Genomic DNA, 12,711 nt, shown 5'->3' on the forward strand with positions numbered 1-12,711 from the left:
TGGCCAGCAGCGGCGGCGATGGAGGAAGCGCAAGAGCCGGGAAGAGGAGACGATGATGCTCCCGCCCCGCCGGCAGCCGAGGAAGCCGGGATCTCGCTGCACAATTTCTGCGGGCGCTTAGCGGAGCAGGTCGTGCATTTCCACGCCATGCGCCTGCGGGACTCTCTTCCTTTGGGTCGGGGACGGCCCGGAGCTCAGCAACCTGGCCGTGGCCATGTGCAACCCCCGCGTGAGTCCCGGGCTTTGGGGTTGCAACCTTGGGGGGGGGGTGTAAAGGAGGTTGCAGACGATGCGCCTCGTTTGCAAAGCGGGGTTCGCTCCCGGTTGGATTCCCGGCGCAGCGCGCAACCATTTTTCTCCGCAGATGCGGAGATCCGTCTTATCTTCCTTTTTTTTAAAACGGAGCAATGGGGAGGCGACCCCCTTCTGCAGCTCAGCTTTGTGGCTGCAGGCAGTCCTCAACTTACGACCGCAGTTGACACCCCCCCCCAACAAACTGTTCCTCGGTGAGAAAACTAGTTGAGTTTTTGCCCCGTTTGATGACTTTAACCACTGCGCCACCTCGGCGCAGTGGTTAAATGCAGCACTGCAGGCCACTTCAGCTGACTGCAGTTCTGCAGTTCGGCTGTTCTAATCTCACCGGCTCAAAGGTTGACTCAGCCTTCCATCCTTCCGAGGTGGGTGAAATGAGGACCCAGACTGTGGGGGCGATATGCTGACTCTGTAAACCGCTTAGAGAGGGCTGAAAACCCTATGAAGCGGTATATAAGTCTAACTGCTATTGCTATCTATCTATATCTATCTATCTATCTATATCTATCTATCTATCTATCTATCTATCTATCTATCTATCTATCATCTATCCATTCTATCTATCTGGGTGAAATGAGGACCCAGACTATGGGGCGATATGCTGACTCTGTAAACCACTTAGAGAGGGCAGAAAGCCCTATGAAGCGGTATAAGTCTAACTGCTATTGCTATCTATCTATCTATCTATCTATCTATCTATCTATCTATCTATCTATCTATCTATCATCTATCTATCTATCTATCCATTCTATCTATCTGGGTGAAATGAGGACCCAGACTATGGGGGCGATATGCTGACTCTGTAAACCACTTAGAGAGGGCAGAAAGCCCTATGAAGCGGTATATAAGTCTAACTGCTATTGCTATCTATCTATCTATCTATCTATCTATCTATCTATCTATCTATCTATCTATCTATCTATCTATCTATCTATCCATCCATTCTATCTATCTGGGTGAAATGAGGACCCAGACTATGGGGGCGATATGCTGACTCTGTAAACACTTAGAGAGGGCAGAAAGCCCTATGAAGCGGTATATAAGTCTAACTGCTATTTCTATCTATCTATCTATCGATCTATCTATCTATCTATCTATCTATCATCTATCTATCTATCTATCTATCTATCTATCTATCTATCCATTCTATCTATCGGGTGAAATGAGGACCCAGACTATGGGGGCGATATGCTGACTCTGTAAACCGCTTAGAGAGGGCTGAAAGCCCTATGAAGCGGTATATAAGTCTAACTGCTATTGCTATTGCTATCCTGCCGTGTTGGTTAAGGGAATCCCCTGCCGTTGTTTTCAATTACAACGCAGTTGTTCAAAGTTTAGTTTATTAGTTTTGTATGCCGCCCACTCCCGAAGGACTCCGGGCGGCTTACAATAAAAAGGGAAGGGGGATAAATAAGACAATGCAACAATTAAGAGCCTTAAATGGGAACCTGACCACTGGTTTACATAATCAAAAGCCGTAATATAATCCAGGATTACAAGGATTAGCCCTGTAAAGTGGGGAACAAAACCAAAAGGAGATTTCTTCCAACAACCGGTTCTCCGAACTGCTTAGAAAGTTACCAACCGGTTCTCCCAGATAGGTGCGAACTGGCTGAATCCCACCACTGCTACATCTACTATGGTCTGCGTCAGGGATCACCAAAACTTCGGATCTCAGGGACCACTAAATTCATAATTTTAAATCCTGCGGAGAGCACTATATGATTTTTTAAAAAAAAGATAAATAGTATTTAGTGCAATATAAAAAATGCAAATAATTTTCTGCGGACCACCAAACTTTTCAGTGGTGACCACTGGTTTACATAATCAAAAGCCTTAATATAATCCATAAAGCAAATTAGGCATTTTTTTTGGCAACTCTCTTGTCTTTTCTAGGCACCCACATGTTAACAATATGATCTCAGGTTCCCTCTGTCTGTTTTGAATCCAGCTTGTACATCTGGCAGTTCTCATTCGGTGCATTATTGAAATCTGGATTGCAAAAATATTAGCTTACTAGCAGAGAAGTGTGGTACTATGAACGTTATTTAGCACTGCCCTATAAACTGATCTTTTATACCATCCCTTAGCCTAGGCTCTGCTTTCTATATAGGCTTACAAACCACATAGTTCTTTAACTGTATCCACTGGTTCCAGCACAAATCCGCGAAGCCCTTATCCGCGGAGACATAAGCGCGAAGACTAATTTGCGCCGTTCTAAGCACTAAGGAAAAACGCGACCCTACCGCAATGACATAATCACGGAGGGCAAAATCGCGCATTCCCAAGCACTCAGTACCCTAAACCTAACCCTAAACCTAACCCTAACGCTAAACCTAACGCTAACCCTAACCCTAATCCTAAAACAAACCCCTAAACCTAATCCTAACGCTTACCTTAATTGAAGTCGGCTTTCTGCTGCAGCGCCGTTTTAAAGCGCCCTTCTGTTGCCGCGCTGTTGTCATGGCGGTGATGACGCGCGGTGATGACGTCGTGGCTTTAGCGCCGCGATTTTATCGCTGCAATTTTGACCAGCGCGGTTTTGTCGTGCCACGGTATCCACCCTCTTGTAGGATTATAACAGCACAGCTGGTAAATTATTCAGTACCTGCAGCTTTGCTATTAGTAATATTTTCTTTCTTTTTTTAAACGGAGCAATGAGAAGGCAACCTCCTTCTGCAGGTCAGTTTTGTGGGTGCAGGCAGTCCTTAACTTACGACCACAGTTGACCCCCCCCACAAACTGTTCCTCGGTGAGAAAATTAGTTGAGTTTTTGCCCCATTTGATGACTTTTTCTTGCCGTGTTGGTTAAGGGAATCCCTGCCGTTGTGTTCAATTACAACGCAGTTGTTAAAAGTGAATCTGGCTTCCTCGTTAGTTTTGCTTGTCCGGGAGGTCGCAAAAGGGGATCATAAAGCAGACGTAAAGTGAGATTTGGACATTAAGTGTGAAACCTACTGGGTCAGGCTGGACAGCCTCTTAGAGCCCCTTTACTTCTATAAAAGCCACATAGGCAGAGTTGCAAAAGAAACAGGAAGCCAGTGCCTAACCACAAGATATCCCTATGTCAAAATCTATGTCAAAAGTCCAAGGTTCAATTAATAGCAGTTAGACTTATATACCGCTTCGTAGGGCTTTCAGCCCTCTCTAAGCGGTTTACAGAGTCAGCATATCGCCCCCAACAACAATCCGGGTCCTCATTTCACCCACCTCGGAAGGATGGAAGGCTGAGTCAACCTTGAGCCGGTGAGATTAGAACCGCTGAACTGCAGATAACAGTCAGCTGAAGTGGCCTGCAGTACTGCACCCTAAGCACTGCGCCACCTCGGCTCTTAATAAAGTTCTTCCAAGGAGGGGAGAGGGCAACCGATTTAGATACGAAGTTTCTGTTGTGTGATCTTTCATTTTAGCACTTCTGTTGTTTTCATACATCTTTGAAGCGAGGTTTTTAGAAAAAACATTAAGTCAAAGGATGAAGCCAAAAATTGTATCTGCAGTGGCATCAGCCTCTGAAAAAAACCCCCCATAATTACAGCAATTTTTCTTCTGTAGAGGATCTGTATATATATATTAGAGCACAGAATTGCTCCTAAAAATTTTTCTTCGTTACAGGATTCCATTCCGGCATCAACCTTACTTTTTGGCAATGCTTCTGACAATACCTCCAATTCTTTAGCTCAAAGACTAGGTACGTATGTGCATGAATTTTTAAAACTTAACACAGGGAAAAGGAAGGGGGGAAAAATCCATGATCACATAGGTTGGGCTTAATTGACATCCTTCGCGTGTGCTGGTCACCACGATACAAAAGTTTTTTAAAAAATGTAATGGCTCAAATTATATGGGATGATCCTAAACCTTCTGCGCTTTGAGCAATCTTTGAGTATGTTTATTATTATTGTTTTAAATCAGGGATGAGGAACTATGGTCTTTTGTGGACTTCAACTCCCAGAATTCCTGGGCCAGCTGTCAGACCGGGAACCCATCTTTTTACCTTTGGGATTTCACGCCTGCCACATTTTCTACTGCGGGAAACTGAGAGAGAGGATTATAGTGTGGGTGTATGTAGCCATAATAACATTCTTTCTCTGAAAATCAAGGCCATTTTGTCCTGCAGCTGCTAATGAGGTGACTGGGAGGCATCTCCAGTTTTAGATGGCACCTGATTGGATCATATGATGGACATGTGGGTTCTGGGCAGGGACTTGAAGTTTCACTTGGGGGGAAAAACTGGAAGCTTTCAGATTCGGGTTTCCCCGGATGTGCCAATATGACATCTCTAATAAAAATGGAACTTTGGGGAAACTCGGGCCATGGAGTCTTCTGTCGTTGGGGGTGTTTTTTGGAACTCTTGACACCAACTATGCTGGCTCAAGAATTCTGACAGTTGAAGTCCACAGGTGCTAAAGAGGCCACAGTTCCCCCCCCTCTACTTTACATAATGCTCCTTCCCAGAGAACCCCTGGGGATAGCAATAGCAGCAATAGCAGTTAGACTTATATACCGCTTCATAGGGCTTTCAGCCCTCTCTAAGCGGTTTTTACAGAGTCAGCATATCGCCCCCACAGTCTGGGTCCTCATTTCAGCCACCTCGGAAGGATGGAAGGCTGAGTCAACCTTTGAGCCGGTGAGATTAGAACCGCTGAACTGCAGATAGCAGTCAGCTGAAGTGTCCTGCAGTACTGCACCCTAACCACTGCGCCACCTCGGCTCTGAAAGCAATTCAATTCCTGTTTTAAAGCAAGCCTTTTATCCCAAAGAACTCCCAAAAGTGTGTTATGCGGAGAATTTATCCCAAAAGTAAAGCAACTACCTCCCAAACACACACCATTTTGTCAGCAATTGAGTGCTTGGAACTATGGGGAACACATGATGGTATTTGATTTGTGCTATGACATCCCTTCAAAGATTGATATGATGTGTGCTTTGTTTATGTTTCAGCCAGCAAGACTAAAAAACAGATTTTTGTCAGTTATAACATTCAAAATACTGACAACAGCTTCATACTACTTGTAGAAAACCGTATCAAGGAAGAAATGGCAACTTTCCCGGACAAATTTTAGTTCGGGATAGTCACGTTTTTTTTGTGTTTATATTTGTGTTTTTTTTTTAAAGATGATTTTTTGGTTCCACCACAAAACCGCAGTAGACAAAAGCGCGGTCAACGAAAGCGCATATGTGACATCATCAGAGCGCGACGAAAAAGATAGAAAAATGTAAAAATAAAGCGAAAACCTTACCCTAACCCCCCCAAACCTAACCCTAACCTAACCCTAACCCTTAACCTAACCCTTAACCTAACCCTAAACCTAACCCTTAACCTAACGAAAAACCTAACGCTAACCCTTAACCTAACGCTAAACGTAACGCTAACGCTCTAAACCTAACCCTAACCCTAAACCTAACCCTTACCTTTATGTGAATCGGCTTGCTGTAATTTAATTTTTATTTCAATTTTTCGATCTTTTTCGTCGCACTGTGATGACGTCACATACGTGCTTTCATTGACCGCGCTTTTGTGGAACGCGGTTTTGATGGGTCACAGATTTTTTTTTTAAAAAAAGTCACTGAGATATATTTTTGGATGGCAAAATGCATTCAGTTTCTCAAGAGTATCTCTTTGAACTAATGAATGAATCTACATATCAGTATATAATGAAAAAAGAAAGAAGAATTCAGTTTTTAGATATTCCTGTTGGGAGAATATAGAACTGGAATAAATGCTGCAACATTTGACAGATGTTGCCACCTACTGTTTCTGCTTGACACGACATAGATCTGTTTTGAATTTTCCAATCACAGTGATCCAGTTCTGTAGCATCAGATCAAAGACAAAATGAATCTGTTCAGTGGAAAGTATTAGATTTGGAATTGATTCATTGCAGAATAGATGCCCATAGCAAACCAAGTCAAGGAAAAAAGACTTAAAACTTATTCAATTAAGTGTAGTCTTATCAGCTTCCCTAACTATTTTTGATGGGATGGTGCGGAATTGGATCAACTACTTTCCCATTATATGAGCACCAGTGGCGAACAGGCTTACATTTTTTACAAGAAAGGGGGAAGCATTCTAGAAGAACATTTGTGAGACGGGGGAGAAAGAGAGTCACATGCTCTTTCTCAGGAAAAAAAAATGAATTTCAATGTATAAAGTGAAATAGCTAGATGTAGATTGTATTATGAAGAAAACCATTGTGCTGTCAAATTAAAACTAAATAAACCAATATGTAATATTTACTCTTACGCGCTTTGTGATTCATCTATTAAATCAATAACAAGACAAGCTACATTTCAGTTGCGCTTACCTGGGGCTACCCTTGAAAAGCGTTCGGGGACTGCAGCTAGTCCAGAATGCGGCCGCGCGAGCGATATTGGGTTTACCTAGATACACCCATGTTACTCCTATCCTCCGTGAGCTGCACTGGCTGCCAATTGGTCTCCGGACACAATTCAAGGTGTTGGTTATCACCTTTAAAGCCCTAGATGGCTTAGAGCCAGCATACCTGCGAGACCGCCTACTGCCACATTCCTCCCAGCGCGGTGAGATCCCACAGGGTGGGCCTCCTTCAGATGCCGTCAGCCAGACAGTGTCGGCTGGCGGCTCCCCGGAAGAGGGCCTTCTCTGTGGCTGCTCTGACCCTTTGGAACGAACTACCCCCAGAGATCCGGACCTCGCCCACCCTCATGGCCTTCAGAAAAGCTGTTAAAACCTGGCTATTCCAGCAGGCCTGGGGCTGTTGACCTCACTGGAGGTCCAGCCCCAATCAGATTGAGTGCACGTGTGATGTTTTAAATTGTTTCCTTATTTTTATTAATTACTCTTCTTTTCGCTTTGTAAGCCACCCGGAGTCCTCCGGGATTGGGCGGCCTATAAATCTACTAAATAAAATAAAATAAAATAATAAAAAAAAATAAATAAATAAATAAATAAATAAATAATAAAATAATAAAATAAAATAAAATAATAAAATAAATAAGATAAAATAATAAAATGAAATAAATAAAATAATAAAAAATAAAATAATAAAAAATAAAAAAAAAATAAAATAAAATAATAAAATAAATAAAATAATAAATAAAATAAAATAAAATATAAAATAAAATAATATAAAATAAAAAATAAAATAATAAAATAAATATAAAATAAAATAATAAAATAATAAAATAAAATAAAATAAAATAATAAAATAAATAAATACATACATACATACATACATATAAATAAATAAATAAATAATGCTCAGCTTCATTCAGTCACCCTGATTCTTCCCTGAATAGAAAAAAGGGAGGTATTCTTGGGGAAAGCAATTTTGGGCAAAGCAGCATCTGTAATAGTGCAAAATGGGGTAATCCCAACAAAACAGATAAACACTCGAGTCCAGCAATAATGGAGCAACATCTTTTATTCCTGTACATTTACATACAAAGTTGTTCAGTAGGTACAACGGGTGTAACATCATGCAGACATTTAGCTTTTAAGACTGTTCTCCAGTAGTTGATTGTTAAGCTTGTGCTATGAAGAAGCACCAACTACTCGTGATAAAAAAAAGGTACAGTAACAACGATTAGTCAAGAAAACATCATCAGAAATTGAGGGAAAGGGTGGGGATGTCATCCACTTACAGACATTAGCACACTACTCTGTTCCAAAAAGTTTTTCACACAGTACATTGAAAAAATGAGGTTTTGTTAACTTTATTTTTTTTAAAAAATCAAGTGTGAACCATATTCAACACTTGTCTTTCTGTCCCAGCGGTAGATGCAACTTGACATGACATTCAGAGTTCATTTTAATGGCACTTCTGAATTTGGTGACTTTTCCTTCTTCTTTAGTTTGGCTATAGGAACTGGCGACGTAAATAGTTGGTAATTTAAACAACAACAACAAAAACAACAACAACAAAAACTGAGAAACCGAGCCAACAATTCAGAATACTCATAAGAATTCATTCTTACAATGATCCATAACAAGGTTCTCTGCACCATTTTTAAATTCTTTTAATATTTTTTTAACTTGTTTTTATGTAAGCCGCCCGGAGTCCTTCGGGATTGGGCGGGCATACAAATCCATTAAATCTTAAATCTCGTTTTCAAAATGTTTTGATAACAAACGGCGCACCAAGTCTTGGAATGTCCAATGTTGATCTGAACTTTCTTGCTATTAAAAAGGTTTCTAATAAATTATTTTCAAATATACCTTCCCCCCAAAAAATGGCTGAACTTGGAATTACCGAAAGCAGAAGTAGAAAAACTGAAGTGGACAGAACAGATACCGATGGGATACCCTTGTTTGGATAAATATGAGGATTTATTTATTTCTCTTCCGGGGCCAGGCAGCCTGCTAAGAGCTTCCTAGCTGGAAGGTCCTGACTGTCATGGTTCTTAAAATTTCTTCGCCAAACAACATATGCCGTTTTTTATTTAATTTGGCAAGAACCAAGGATACGATCTGTGTTCAGTTTTCAGGCGTTCTTGTGCTGAAGCTGGTCTTGAAATCTGTGCAACTAGAGAGCATCCCTTCCCTTTTTCTACATTGCAACAGCTTGTAGGCGATGAAGCAGAAGCTGATATGACAAGAACGCACATTCTGTGGTTCTGCAGATTGTTAAGCTTCAAAGCTGCTGCAGGGAAAGCTTGATATGTTGTTGCTTGGTCTCCATAGGATAAAATGGCATTGGGTACATGATGAGTCTCAAATGATAATTTTAATGGAGAGTTCAAGTCATCTCACAGGAGACAATGAGTGTGGTAGTGGCAGTTGAACCACACCGATGCGCATATATCGCAGACACAAGTTTCCTACCACTTCTGCTGAACCTAGACCCATTGAAAGGAATGGCCAGATGACCATTTTCAATGGGGGATGGGGGCCCTTGTTGATCAACCTTTTCCTATCAGAGAACAACATTTGAAACTTTTTTTTTTTTTAAATAGATTAATACAGGTATTGCCGTTCTGTCCCGACTGAACATTCAAACTGGCTTACCGTTTAAAACAACAGTGGGGGGGAAAAGATGCCACCCAATTAAAGACAGTGTTGTGCTAAAAAGATTTGGTGGTGAATGGATCCTAGTGGAACATGGCCTCATTCTTGCTGGTCTCCCCTCAGTTTTGAGGACCATAAAACCTGCTTTTCAGACTTAACGAGAAGAATGAAGCTATACACCACGTACCTCAGGGGTGGGTTTCAACCGGTTCGCGGCGGTCCCCGCGAACCGGTTGGTCGGCGAACCGGAAGTAAGTAACTTCTGGGAACGGCGAAGGGCCCACCCGCCCGCCCGCGCTCCTTACCGGTCTTTGAAGGCTTCTGTGCTTCCACGCAGGCGCATGGCACATACAGCGCCTGTGCGATTCTCCGCGAGCAGCTGGATGGCACATATAGCTCCTGCGCGAGTCTCCGTGAGCAGCTGGAGCATCGCTCAGGCGCTAAGACGCATGCGTGAACTGCGCACGTGCACGAGGACGCCGCCGGCCCGTTCCAACCGAACGGTTGGAACGGGATTAGCAACCCACTACTGACGTACCTGCAACATTTCACACACTGGAAAAAGCTAAAACATCAATTAATGCCTAATAAATAAATATATCCAAGTCCTGTGAGGCTGCCTGACAGTTTGTCAAAGTTATAGACTATAGGCTGTTTGCGTGCAATCAGCTCTGTACTAAGGACCGTTGCCAACGTCTAGAGACAATGCTAAAGTTGTAAAAAAACAAAGACCTGTCCAAATGTTGATAGGCTGCAATAAGTAGTTGATTTTCCAGAAACAACACGGGGACCAAGTATGTAGTAGTTCAGTCTTAAGAAGAATACTCGAATGGGATGTTATGGAAAAATATTGCCAATGGTTTGCTACGAGCAAGCCTCCCGCAGCGTGCAGCTTATTATCAGAGGAGACAGCAGCAGAGACCCATCACACCACAACTGTAACAAACTTCTGTGAGTCCTTGAAAATGGATCAAAGTTCAGGTATGTAGGTCAAGTTTTATGAGTAGCCTTCGGAATCCAGGGTTGCGCTTGAGCACATTCAGTAGAATCCGGTGGTTCTGCGGATAATTTTATGCCCACTTACTTCATCCAAAAATAATTTAAATTTAGGCGTGCAACATAATTTATTAGAAACACGTTCCTACAAACTGCCTTCAACAAAAACGTCGTGAGGACTCCCGACTGACAGTCTTCCGTGAGGCAAATTGCAAGGAAAGTTGGGCACGAATAACGACACATTAATTCCAAATACCGGATTCAGACCAAAATAATAAAAAGCACATCTTTAAAAACAAATCTTTTTTAAAAAAAATCACCAAGAGCTCCTCTCTCATCTTACAAATATACAATCTCCAACCATTTGCTCTCTTTCTCCGCTTGTTTGTAAAGTTAAGGAGCGTCACATCAGAAAGTGGTGAGGACTGTAGGAATGAACACAACGGGGACTTTGAACCATGGCAAAATGCAATCAATTCCCTATATTACTGCATGGTTGTTTATAAAGACTATATGTACAGGAGTGGGGAGTTTAAAAAAAGCTACTCCACAGCGTAGAGACTGCAAAAGTGCTCTGTTGTCTTACTTGGAGCCTGGATGTCAATAATAAATCCCCCTCCCATGAAGAAAAAAACACAAGGCCCCCACTCCACTGAAAAATAACTGTATACTAGAAACTTGCTGTTCCTGATGTATCACTTAATAACAAGCATCATATAAAAGGCAAAAGGCGTCACACGAATTTGGCACATGAATACTGCACAATTCAAAGGGCCTTATTTTTTTTGAATGTGATGTCGAAGAGATAAATGGAGGGAGAGGTGGTCATGTTAAAACCGGACAGTTTACTACAGTGTGCAAAACAAATATGAAAAAGGCTGGAAAAACAAGTTGTTTTTCCCCCACCTCTGATCTACACAAAACCGAAGTAAGAAGATACACAGAGAAGTCAACGGACAATATATGGAAAGAAAGGAAGAAGGAAGGAAGGGGCATAACAAGGAAAGTTGCACAAAAGTGGGTCCTTAACACTTTACCCACAAATGCAAAATATACATCAAACAAAATGACCACCACGTGAAGAGCTCTTACACATCACCACACTGGCTGCTGCGTTGATTTAAATGGGACATCAATCTCATGATGGTGATGTTCGTTAAAAAAAAAAGGGAGTAGGAATAGTTTTAACTAGCCACAAGTTCAGATCTTCTTGCGTGAAGCTGACTCTGAGGGACTCTTGCCTAAGAAGCACTGCTGAGACAGCCAAGGATTGAGCAAGAGCAGGAGATTTAAATTGCCAGCAGATACTACGGATGGATCTGTGGGGAAGAGGAAGGAGGAGACGATGTGTTTCCATGAGCTTCCTGCTCTTCAACGCAGCTGAGTCAGAAGCAGCTGAGTTTCAACAGCAGTTACCTTCAAGTTTACTTAGGACCAGGGAGTTGAGGATCTATTTTCAGCCCCCAGTGATCATAGGGGGTCTTGGCTTTTATTTATTGTAGGGTTTAAAAAAAAAATGAAGAATCCTACAAGAGCACTTTGGAGTTTGTGTTGGTGCACTTATGGCGGCCATTTTGAAAGGTTTCAATAGTAAAAAGGGCAGCTGGTTGGCAATAGATGCAACCTAAAAAAGCAATTACTTCGGATGTCACATGGAGGGTGCACCAAAATCTTCTTAAAGGGGCCTTTTCAACCAGTTGCTTCCCATTATAGCAATAGCAGCTAGACTTATATACCGCTTCATAGGGCTTTCAGCCCTCTCTAAGCGGTTTACAGAGTCAGCATATCAGCCCCCACAGTCTGGGTCCTCATTTCACCCACCTCGGAAGGATGGAAGGCTGAGTCAACCTTGAGCCGGTGAGATTTGAACAGCCGAACTGCCAAACTAGCAGTCAGCTGAAGTGGCCTGCAGTGCTGCATTTAACCACTGCGCCACCTCGGCTCTTTCTCCTATATTCCCCCCCCCCCCTAAACTTGATCTTTAAGTCATTGCACTTATCCATCAGAATCAAGCATTCCTTAGAACAAAGATGATGATGTTGGGTCTGCCTAAAATTTCAGCCCATGGCTTCTGGGACAACCAGTAACTATTTTGCAATCATTTATCCCCCTTTTCAGGTTGGAGGTAATTTTCTAAAAAGCATTACCTCTTCCTTTTGAAGTTAAAAAATAATTCTTGATAGTGTTTATTATCAAGGAGGGCTTTTTGAAATGGCTTCCTGTTCTTAATTAGCAGACACTTGAAAGGATAGCAGTAAAAATCTTTCCCCCTTAAAAACCCTATCCGTTTAACCTCTTCTTGAAAAAAAAAATTACCTCCTTGTGCAGTGTTTTTTATTTTTACTGTAAACAGCAATTTACACGTGGATTCCTCAACTTCTAAATTAAGAGCTGTTAAAAATACCCCAGGGCTTCTG

General features: G+C 42.0%; 1 protein-coding gene across 1 annotated transcript; it reads left to right on the forward strand.

Moving 5' to 3' along the window:
• On the forward strand, positions 1 to 5,468 carry LOC116512612 (proteasome assembly chaperone 4-like). Its single transcript, XM_032223202.1, is given in 4 exon segments — positions 1 to 161; positions 163 to 229; positions 3,925 to 4,000; positions 5,254 to 5,468. Coding segments are annotated over 4 exon segments (408 nt in total). The 5' UTR covers positions 1 to 18; the 3' UTR covers positions 5,376 to 5,468.
• The last annotated feature ends 7,243 nt before the right edge of the window (positions 5,469 to 12,711 follow it).

The sequence above is a fragment of the Thamnophis elegans genome, chromosome 8 (assembly GCF_009769535.1).
Source record: "Thamnophis elegans isolate rThaEle1 chromosome 8, rThaEle1.pri, whole genome shotgun sequence".
Classification (NCBI taxonomy): domain Eukaryota; kingdom Metazoa; phylum Chordata; class Lepidosauria; order Squamata; family Colubridae; genus Thamnophis; species Thamnophis elegans.